The sequence below is a fragment of the Cydia fagiglandana genome, chromosome 11, assembly GCF_963556715.1.
Source record: "Cydia fagiglandana chromosome 11, ilCydFagi1.1, whole genome shotgun sequence".
Lineage (NCBI taxonomy): Eukaryota > Metazoa > Arthropoda > Insecta > Lepidoptera > Tortricidae > Cydia > Cydia fagiglandana.
Window position 1 is genome coordinate 13354077 of NC_085942.1, and position 10717 is coordinate 13364793.

General features: G+C 40.7%; 1 protein-coding gene across 1 annotated transcript; it reads left to right on the top strand.

The window, feature by feature from the left end:
* Positions 1-1342: 1342 nt before the first annotated feature.
* Positions 1343-9346, top strand: LOC134668564 (transcription factor 23). Its single transcript, XM_063526013.1, has 4 exons — positions 1343-1594; positions 3138-3225; positions 4381-4525; positions 8972-9346. Exons 1-4 carry the CDS (start codon positions 1504-1506, stop codon positions 9251-9253), a joined length of 606 nt encoding a protein of 201 aa, XP_063382083.1. The 5' UTR covers positions 1343-1503; the 3' UTR covers positions 9254-9346.
* The last annotated feature ends 1371 nt before the right edge of the window (positions 9347-10717 follow it).

The window sequence follows — 10717 nt, forward strand, 5'->3', positions numbered from 1 at the left end:
GTGGTGTAGTATAGAGGATATACCGGGTAAAGTATAGCGTGTCACGGAAGTGCCGAGCTGTCAATCTTTTATCTCACTTGTGACGCCGCTAATTGATCTTTCGACAAAAAACTATTGTCGAACTTTAAGATAATATATGTGATGTTTTATCTAAGAAAATGAAAAAATTAAATGCTATGTATAAATAAATATAATAAATGATAATGGTAATATATATGATATTTCAGTATTAGATATTACGAGTAGAGCAACACACCTAATGTTTACAAAGTAAGTAGATATCGAACTAGCTAGAATATAAGAAGTGGAGTAATATATACAGGTTGATTCAGGAGACGTGAGCAGGACTAACACTGCGTATTTCGTAAATTATAAGCAACTGTTTCGTATCAGTATTAGTGAGGTTTACGTTAATTTTGTAGTCGTGTTGAAAAAAAAAGTTATTAATTTATTTACGACATGCATGGTCACCCTAAAATTAGATTACCAAACTACCGATATTCTGTGTCAAATTGAATGTCATCTCTGTCATCACGGTCTGGTTACTTTTGAAAACTCGTATCTCACCAAGTTTGACAGTTTATTTTATTCGTAATCTAAATGCTGTCATTACGGTAAAAGAGGTTTTATGTTTATTAATTAGGTTTTGTAGGGTGACCAAGATTGTAGAGAATTAAATTTGCCCTCACCAAAAAGTAGAAAAATAGGAAAAAGTGTGGTTGTTTCACCTAAATACTACGGTGATCGATCAATTATCAGTTACTGAGTGTGTAGGATTAGTCCTGCTCACGTCTCATGAATCACCCTGTAGTTAGTATATTAGATACCAAAAAAAAACCATGGTCAAAGGTACCTAGGTATAGTAAGTTAGGTATTCATTTAGTTTAATTATCTATGAAGGTTTATTTTATAACAGGCTAATGGCTAGTATAGGTAGTAAGTCAATCATTCTCAATTGATAGTATAGTAAGTCAATCATTCTTTTACTGGGCGTTTTCACTACATTTTGCCAGGAAAGCGACAGTTATGTAGACGTGACTTAAGCGCAACTTAAGTTGTAGGTAATTTAAATTTAAAAAGAATGAAAATGCCATACTTTTCTAAATATAAACAAAATTGTTGCAAATACAAACTTTTGAGCAAAAATTGCTACTTTTTTACCTATCTACTAATTTTTACCCACTCATATGTTTAATAGAATTCTAATATGTACAACAATACATGCAGTTCAATGCAAAGCACAACCTCTAAACAAAAGCCGAACGGTTTATTTGTACAACAAAAAGACTAAATTCCATGTATTACGATTTCAGTAGGTAGGTTTCTTATTAGTAGAGCGCGCGGGTGGGGCGAGCGAAGCACCGCCCAAGATCCGCCCGCCTTGCCCGTGCGCATCGCACATGATAACCGTCTTCGTAGCCGCCAGGACCGTTAATTAAAAAAAAACAAAAATGTTCTAATTTCGAATTTCTTTGTGTTTGTGGTGATGTGCAATAGTGTGAAATGCCCCGGAAAAGAGTGAGCAAATCGCCGGTGGAGAAGGGGTGGGAGGACGATGATGATTTTTCCTTTGATGATTCTCAGTCGGGTTCAGGTGAGTGGTGATCAAATTAGTAGCCATTTTAGGGTTTCGTACCTCAAAAAGAAAAAACCGGGCAAGTGCGAGTCGGACTCGCGCACGAAGGGTTCCGTACCATAATGCAAAAAACGGCAAAAAAAAAACGGTCACCCATCCAAGTACTGACCCAGCCCGACGTTGCTTAACTTTGATCAAAAATCACGTTTGTTGTATGGGAGCCCCACTTAAATCTTTATTTTATTCTGTTTTTAGTATTTGTTGTTATAGCGGCAACAGAAATACATCATCTGTGAAAATTTCAACTGTCTAGCTATCACGGTTCGTGACATACAGCCTGGTGACTGACGGACGGACGGACGAACGGACGGACGGACGAACGGACAACGAAGTCTTAGTAACAGGGTCCCGTTTTACCCTTTGGGTACGGAACCCTAAAAACGGAACCCTTATACGATCACTTTGTTGTCCGTGCGTCCGTCTGTATGTCTGTCAAGACCCTTTATCGCACTGTAGCAAGTTTTCCGGCCAAGTGACTGCTGGTTTGCTGGTTGGCTGGTTTGGTGGTTTGCTGGTTTGGTGGGCTGGTTAGAATTAGACAATGGTAGTTTGCCACCAATTCCATTGCGCCCCGATCAAGGGTAGGGAAAAGTTTGGACCGTCGGAAGCTTGGTGGTTCACCGTGTATATCGGCAATTCGGCACTGACCCCGTAGGGGCCGTAGGTTCGTCTTTTTCTCTGATACGAGCAATTTGGATGTGCGTGCTCGGGACATGGATCTCGGATCATGTTTTTGAATATTTGTTGTATTAAGTTCTGACAAAACAAAAATTCATGAGTTCCCTCAAAAATAAAATTGCGCTATTTTAGAAGCAAATTTCTTAATTTTAATAGCTTTTGTGCATAATTTGTTACAAATTTTTAAGGTGCATTTTAGACCTATGTTCGTGATTTTTACTATATTTCAAGCTAAAGTAAAAAATCGGGATTTCAATCAATGATATTACCAGAGAGAAACCTCAAGATTGCTAATAAAATTTTTGGCAATCGTATTGTGATACAAAAAAGCGGTACGATTTTTCAAAAACTACGCTTCTGAACCTATGGCAACTTAGAGCTTAAGGACTCCATTGTATCAAATTACATGCGATTTAAGATAATTGCCGGCTAAGTAACCAGGCCGCGTAGCCAACATGCCAATCGCTTACGTTTCGTACTGTCGCACTAATGCCACTGTCGCACTAATATGAAAGAGTGATAGAGAGACACAAAGCGTTTCGTTGTCGAAGCGATAACGATTCTCACCTTGGCTAGGCCGGCAGTTCATGCGGTGTTTCCGGACCGATACGACCTTCAAGCCTTGAAGAAAAGAGTGTACTCCCATCTTAAATGCCGGCAACGCTCTTACAACCCTTCGGTGTTGCGGGTGTCCATGGGCGGCGGTAATCGCTTACCATTAGCATCCATTACCATCAGGTGATCCGTCTGCTCATATAAAAAAAGTTCAACCGCAACTTATCAGTGAAGTCTGAAGTCTACACTCTTGTATTGATGTATGCAGGTCGAGGTCCGCAGGAGCCGCAGCACAGGAACGCAGCCAACGCGCGCGAGCGAGCCAGGATGAGGGTGCTCTCGAAGGCATTTTGCAGGTTACTAATATTTTATTTTATTACTCAAATAAGTGACACAGTATTAGTCATCCTTAAAGGATGACTTACGTTAGACCGGGCCGTGTCTGGGCCGGAGCTTCCAGCGCTTACTTTTCTATGACATAACAGGCGATCACGTGATGCTTTCCATAGAAAACGATGCGCCGGAAGCTCCGGCCCGGACACGGCCCGGTCTAACGTGAGTCATCCTTTACAGTAAAAACCAAGGCACTGTGAAACTACAAAATAAGAATACAAGAAAACAACAAACGTACTACAAATAAAAACCAAAAGACAAAATAAATATTAGATTTAAGCGACGACATAACAGCGTGGCTCCGTTGCGTCGTCTGACTTGGTGTTGTATTAGGATTCGGCAGGTTGCCCCGGAACCGCCGAAACACCACACCCTTCGGCCAGATCTCCGCGCTTGCGATGGTATCCAGCAGCGGCCGCGGCACGCGCACCACAAATAAACTGATGGCTCCTCTACACGATGGGCCAACGCCGGCCACTCCAAGGGACGCCGCCATGCGGTAGAATGAGATAGCAATATCACTTGCTCCCTCTAACGCATAAATGCGTCCCTTGGAGTGGCCGGCGTTGGCCCATCGTGTAGAGGAGCTATGAAGTGCACATAGTGACGCCAAATATTTACCTACCCTTAGTATTCCACCTGTCCGATTTTTTTATTCAATGTGTCTTGCCTAAGTCTCACATTTTGGTTAGTGAAAGAGTGAGACGCATATTTGACCAAGATCTTGGACAGATGGAATACCGCCCTAAATTCTTTAAACCTTTAAAAGTAATATTCGTGCATACCTCTTAGATAGATACCTAATACAGTCATTGGCAAAAATGTCTTGAGTCGGTTCCAAGCAAAAACGTCCCACTTTCCTCCATGCCATAAGGACGCTTTGACAGGTTATTCGTATGAAGATAAAAGCAAATCTCGTCCTTATGGTAAACAAATCTTTCAGCGTATACTTATTGTTGCGCTTTTTCGCGCAAGTTCTTATTTTATCTCATTATTAATTGTGCATAAACTTCGACTTCGACCAATCGTAATCTTTTGTGCCCTCAAATCGCCCCCATAAGATCAACCTTTTGCCAACTCAAGAGCTTTTTCAACCATCTCTAATCTTCTTTTCGCAGGCTGAAAACCACGCTTCCCTGGGTCCCGGCTGACACAAAGCTATCGAAACTGGACACATTGAGGCTGGCTGCGTCATACATAGCACACCTCCGCGCCTTACTGCATGAGCCACGCTCAGCGCATACACCCCGGCCAATCAGCTTGGTAAGCCGACTTATTTTAGCGTGCCATTGATTAGCCAGGACACTAGGTTATTAAATCTGAGGATGGATGCGTCATACATAGCACACCTCAGCGCATACAGCATACACCCCGCCGCCCAATCAGCTTGGTCATAAGCCTACTTATTTTAGCGTGCCATCGATTAGCCCGGACACAGCCCCCTTATTCATAAACGCGCTACAAACCTCAATAATCGTTTGTCCTTATTATGTCATTTTTAGGGTTCCGTACCCAAAGGGTAAAACGGGACCCTATTACTAAAACTTCGCTGTCCGTCCGTCCGTCCGTCCGTCCGTCTGTCACCAGGCTGTATCTCACGAACCGTGTTAGCTAGACAGTTGAAATTTTCACAGATGATGTATTTCTGTTGCCGCTATAACAACAAATGATAAAAACAGAATAAAATAAAGATTTAAATGGGGCTCCCATACAACAAATGTGATTTTTGACCAAAGTTAAGCAACGTCGGGAGTGGTCAGTACTTGGATGGGTGACCGTTTTGTTTTTGCTTTTTTTTTTTTTTTTCATTATGGTACGGAACCCTTCGTGCGCGAGCCCGACTCGCACTTGCCCGGTATTACTTATGTATTTGTAAGAAAGGGATAAAACATAATTTAACTAAATCAGGCCCGTAAAGTTTTATGAATAAGGGGGTAAAAAGTTTGTACCTATCTGGAAACATTAAGGTTTGTTGCGTCATGTGTTATGCATGCTATCCTAATTAAATAAATAAATAAATAAATAAATAAATATTACAGGACATTTTTACACAAATTGACTGAGCCCCACGGTAAGCTCAAGAAAGCTTGTGTTGTGGGTACTCAGACAACGATATATATAATATATAAATACTTAAATACATAGAAAACAACCATGACTCAGGAACAAATATCTGTATCATCATACAAATAAATGCCCTTACCAGGATTCGAACCCGGGACCATCGGCTTCATAGGCAGGGTCACTACCCACTAGGCCAGACCGGTCGTCAAAATTGAGCATATTTATTTAGATCACATAGTGCATAGTGCTTGAATGGAGGTGTGGTGTACCTCCATTCAAGCACTAACCCATAATAAGGATGACCCACGCTAGACCAGGTCGGGACAGGGCCTTCATTTTCTATGGAAAGCACCACGTGATCACCGATCAGCCGTCATAGAAAATGACATGTCGGACGCCTCGGCCCCGGCCCGACCCGGTCTAGCGTGAGTCATGCTTTAGGGCCTAAATTGCACATGCGAAAAAGGAGAGAACTATATATTCATTTGTGTGATATTCTTGAAAACGGATAACTGCTGCGGCAGTTAATAGTGTAACTCGTAATTAACAATATTTTGCATGGGGTCTTTCGACCCCCTACCACAGCGTTAGTTCACTAAAGACACACTATACACTTGCACCTACAGAGCGGCTACCGCGAAAACCGAAATTCGCGAACTGCGGGGATCTTTCTCTTTTACTCCAATGAAGGCGTAATTAGAGTGACAGAGAAAAATCCCCGCAATTTGCGAACTTCGATTTTCGCGGTTATAGCCCTTACACTAGCCTAGCTTACGCGGTTATAACTTGCCAATTAGAAAATGTAACCAACATTCCAAAAACCACTAAGTAAACGTTGTAAATCTCGCGTTTGAAGTGTTAATCCGCCAATCGATCACGTCGCGACGGTCCCGACACCTTCGTGGAACGTGTCGCGTAATCCCCGACGACAGCCTGGCGTTTAGCGAGCGACGACGTTTCACATATGGACTTTCAATGATATATACAAATCAGAATGTAACGAATCTAAAAGATCTTGGGAACAAGATGTGGGAATTTACAATTCTTGGAAACTGAAAAAAATACCGCCTCTATCAAAATTCAAACTCGCAGGTCCAACTACCTAGTCTACCTACCAACCTACTAGCTATTAGCTTAGCACTACCAACTGAGAGCTACTGAAACCTAAAATCAGCTAGCCTTTGCACTAGCCAGTAATCGTTTTCAACAGGTCTATTTTAAAAGTAATATCTTGTTTATTTTTACTCCTTAGGTACTTTCATAAATAATTTCCCCAAAACCCGTGTCCGTATATTTCGCATGTCAGCGTATGCATTGATTCATTGCGGTACAGTGGCGTGCCCGATGAATTAGCAGATGACAAGTGTGACAGGGAATAAATTGTCGACAATTATCCCATGCGACATGTGGGCGGGACCGCGGCTGACGTTTATAGACGCGGTTTTTATTCATTTGGATATGATAGGCGAATAATAGACGTAGCTCGGAAAGCGGCTAAGTTAAAATGGGACTGGGCTGGTCATGTCTGCCGAATGCCGGACGACTTGTGGGCCAAGTTAACCACAGAGTGGGAGCCCCACGAGTCTAACTGGGGAGCCGGCAGGCCTCGTCGGCGATGGCGGGATAACTTGGATAGGTACTAAAAAAAGATTAATTTGTTGCTTTTAATAACTTAGTATTTGGAACCGGACTTTAGAGGCTAGGCTCCGAAACAGGAGCTGAGGTCGTAACCATGTTTTCTGCGCAACCTACCTATGCAGTACGAACGCTTTTTACACGACTGCGCAAAGCGTAGTATGACAATTCCACGCATTCTATCGCACTAATCATTTTGCCAAATTAGAGACTTAGGGTACGGTAGTGCTATTAGTTATTCTGTACTTAGGGCCAGTTGCACCAACCACATTTAGCGGACTAATCAACATCACTCAGCAGTTAACTATGAAACTTTCCATTACGATAAAATTTAGCGAACACGTTTTAACGGTGACAGACGGTTTGGTGCAACTTCCCCTTATTCCGTAAAGCCTAAATAGCAACATAAAAAAAAAACAAACCATCTGATTATGGCTAGAACAGCCGATTGCAGATTTAAGTTAAAAAAAATGCAAAAGTTACGCAATCGTCTTGTGTGTTCCAAACTTACAATAACCTAGGCCCAAAGAAAACAAACATAACTTTTTAACTTAAAGAAGTCCTTCCGCCCGACATAAACACTTCAGGAACAGGAATGATGAAGATAGAAACAAAAAGATTACATCAACAAACGTTTTACGCGCGCTGACCAAAAGTTTGCAGCTGTTTCTGGTATAAATAAAATTTATCTCCGGACGTTGATGCTCCAGTTTTATTGTTTCGCTTACCCCTTTGTCTCACTTAGTCTTCGTTAATTTGTGGGGTTTACTTATTTACCTCCGTTAAGTATCGTAGTAAACGGTTAAAAAATAAATGCTACCATCCAAAATAGGAACCTCCCTGGTCCTACTACATTAGGGTTTATTTCGATAAAATAGTTTTCTTGCTAAACTATTTGAAAGATTGACGTTTCGACGCAAAACCGCAAGTAAGTAGGCACTAGTTCGACATCGACATCGTCGACATTAACGACACTGGTTCACTTGCTGTAATAATTTTTTTCATAGATAGGGCAATAAATACCTTATCTTTCACAGGCGGCTTCAAAAATATCTATTCTGCTTATAACTACTTTATCATCTTGACATTGAAGTCGTTACGACAAAAAACTGTTTTTTATTTTATTTAATAGTGTTATTGCTTCATCATCATCATCATCTCAGCCATAAGACGTCCACTGCTGAACATAGGCCTCCCCCTTATGGGGGGTGAATGCCATAATCGCCACGCTTGGCAGGCGGGTTGGCGATCGCAGTCGAGTACACCGAATTTGAGGGACGCTGCTGCCCGTCCACCGGTGGTGTTGGACGTAGTTTAAGGACATACCCGGGTCCGGGTCCGGGTCCGGGTGTTATTGCTTCCGGGTGTGTAATTGTTCTAGTCGTCATAAAACTGTAAACAATGTGTTTCACAAATTATAAAGGTGTATAAGGTACCTATAATATTTTTTGCACGTATGCGAACATGTGTCGATGTCGGGAGAGTGTTTGTGGCATAAAAAGTGCGGTCAAGTGCAATAAACGGATTCACACTTGCTCGGTTTAGACGATTTGGGGGGTCCTCGGTTTGGGGGCCACAGGGGTGCCTGTTTGTATGGTGATTAGTTAAATGTTCGCTGGCGGCCTTTTAGCTGATTTCACAATACGTAGGTACTTATACCTACTAGTTACGTGTGGAGAAATAGGAAGGTACCTAACTAACTGATGAATTGATGATGGGGAGAAGGACAAAAATGCTAAATATAGCTTAGCTACTGGCAGTAGGCTGCCTGTTGAAAAGAGATTTACATAGATCATCTTTGAAACAATCAGGGTAGTCATGCTGGAACGCTAGTAGGTAGGTAGGATTTTTGGTAAAAATACTCAAAATTATGTAGAGCCGTCAAAGTGGCGTAATCTAAAGACCACTCTATCTACCTATACGACAGAATTTAAAAACTCGTTAGGCTTTATAAACATATTTTAATTCTACTAGGTTTTCCGTAATGGATCGTTTTCATTTTCATTCCAGGCCTGGCCCTTCGCCTTTCAGCACGGTGGCTCACTCAGCTGCTCTATATCGCAACGATGGAGTGTCACCACACAACCCGACAGAACCAACCAACCTCCAGAAAACGCGCAGAACATGAACTGCGACTATGGGCAGGAATACAACGAGGACTATGACGACAAAATATACGAGGACGCACCGAACGAATCAAACTGCAACACGGCCCCGTACTGTAATTATGGGTATAAAAATAATTACTACGAAATGAGAAGTTATTCTGATAACTTGGTTAACAACTCGTAATTTTAAAAAAATTGGTTAAGTAAAAATATTAAGCGATAAATTTAAATATTTATGTATGTCTAAATTTAATAAATTATGATATTTTCTACTTTTAATTTGAGATTTTTTGACTTTACATCAATATCGTTTGGACAGGGAAAGGTAGGTAGTGGTTTTCAAGCCGAGGGCGGTTGCGCTTCCAAAAAAGGCGTGACGTTATTTCAATGGAGGGTGGATAGTTCTTTTTCACCACACCAGCTCGGAAAGGCTTACTTTGCACTTCAAAAACTGATAGCAAAGTTGCATTTTATTCACATGTGAGGCAAAGTAATCAAATGCAAATTTTGAGTTGTTTTCTTACGTTTGCTGGTAAAATTTACTTTTAAATGATGATTTGGGATGATAAATATTTAATAACATTCAATTGGATTTGTTTTGGTTTGATTTTGTTTGATATTTTACATTTAATATTTGCTTCGGGTTGGTGTGGTGAAAAATGATGTGTTTCACTCGGGGCAAATTTTGTTTAACCCTCGTGCTTTGAAACCCTCGCGACGCTCAAGACTCCATTTTTCGAACCACTCGCTACGCTCGTGGTTCAATTTTGGAATCTTTCGCTTGCTTGGGTATCAATATTAGCACGAGCGGTTAAACAACAAGCCCCCTTGTAAAACAAATAACTATGAATTAATACAGCTACTAAGAACTATAATACGAGTATAACCTACAATTCCATTGTCGACAAACCTCCTATCAATACACAAGAACAAGTTTATGAACCCCATCAGATAGACGGGCTAGTTTCAATTGATATACATACATATGTACATATATTGAAGTAGAGTTGAAAACCCGTGTTCAAGGATCAAAATATATACCTTTTAGTACAGTGGCTCCCAACCATTATTGTGGCATAATTTTATGTTCTCTTAGTTAATTTTATGTTACATTATCAGTAAGACACGTTCTCTTAAATATTTATGTCTTAATTATTGTGGTCTTGCTTGCCACGACTCTCCATTGGTTTCGTTTACCTTTAAGGTTGGTATTCCTAATTAATAATCGACCAAGATAAGTATTAATCGACTAAGAAGCGATCTGATTTCTAGTTCAAAAACATGGCGAAAATTATTAATTTAAAATTAAAACTAAGTGGTCCCTTGTCAAACAATATCAAACTTCAAAGAGAATTAAAAGCGACACTTTAGTGTGCCTAACAAGCGTATTAATTTACATCAAGAATATTACGTAAGCAATTTTATATTTTACTCGTCAAGTATATCTAGAGACTTTCATATTGATTGTCACTGTGACAAGGTGCGCAATGGGTCATAAATTAATACTTTCGACCGTTCTTTCAATGGCGGCCAGTTTAATCTATCTACATGTCAAATCGGGTTAAGTATATTAAAGTAAGGTAAACAACTCGTACAGTCGCCATCAGATATATCGGAGCGGCCAAGGCGCTCACAAATATCTGAACAC

Bases quoted from the DNA above. Each gene is read 5' to 3' on its own strand.
- LOC134668564 (XM_063526013.1), top strand. From the start codon at position 1,504: ATGCCCCGGAAAAGAGTGAGCAAATCGCCGGTGGAGAAGGGGTGGGAG. The intron at 3,226-4,380 runs GTTACTAATATT...TTCTTTTCGCAG, and splicing joins CTCTCGAAGGCATTTTGCAG to GCTGAAAACCACGCTTCCCT. The intron at 4,526-8,971 runs GTAAGCCGACTT...TTTTCATTCCAG, and splicing joins CACCCCGGCCAATCAGCTTG to GCCTGGCCCTTCGCCTTTCA.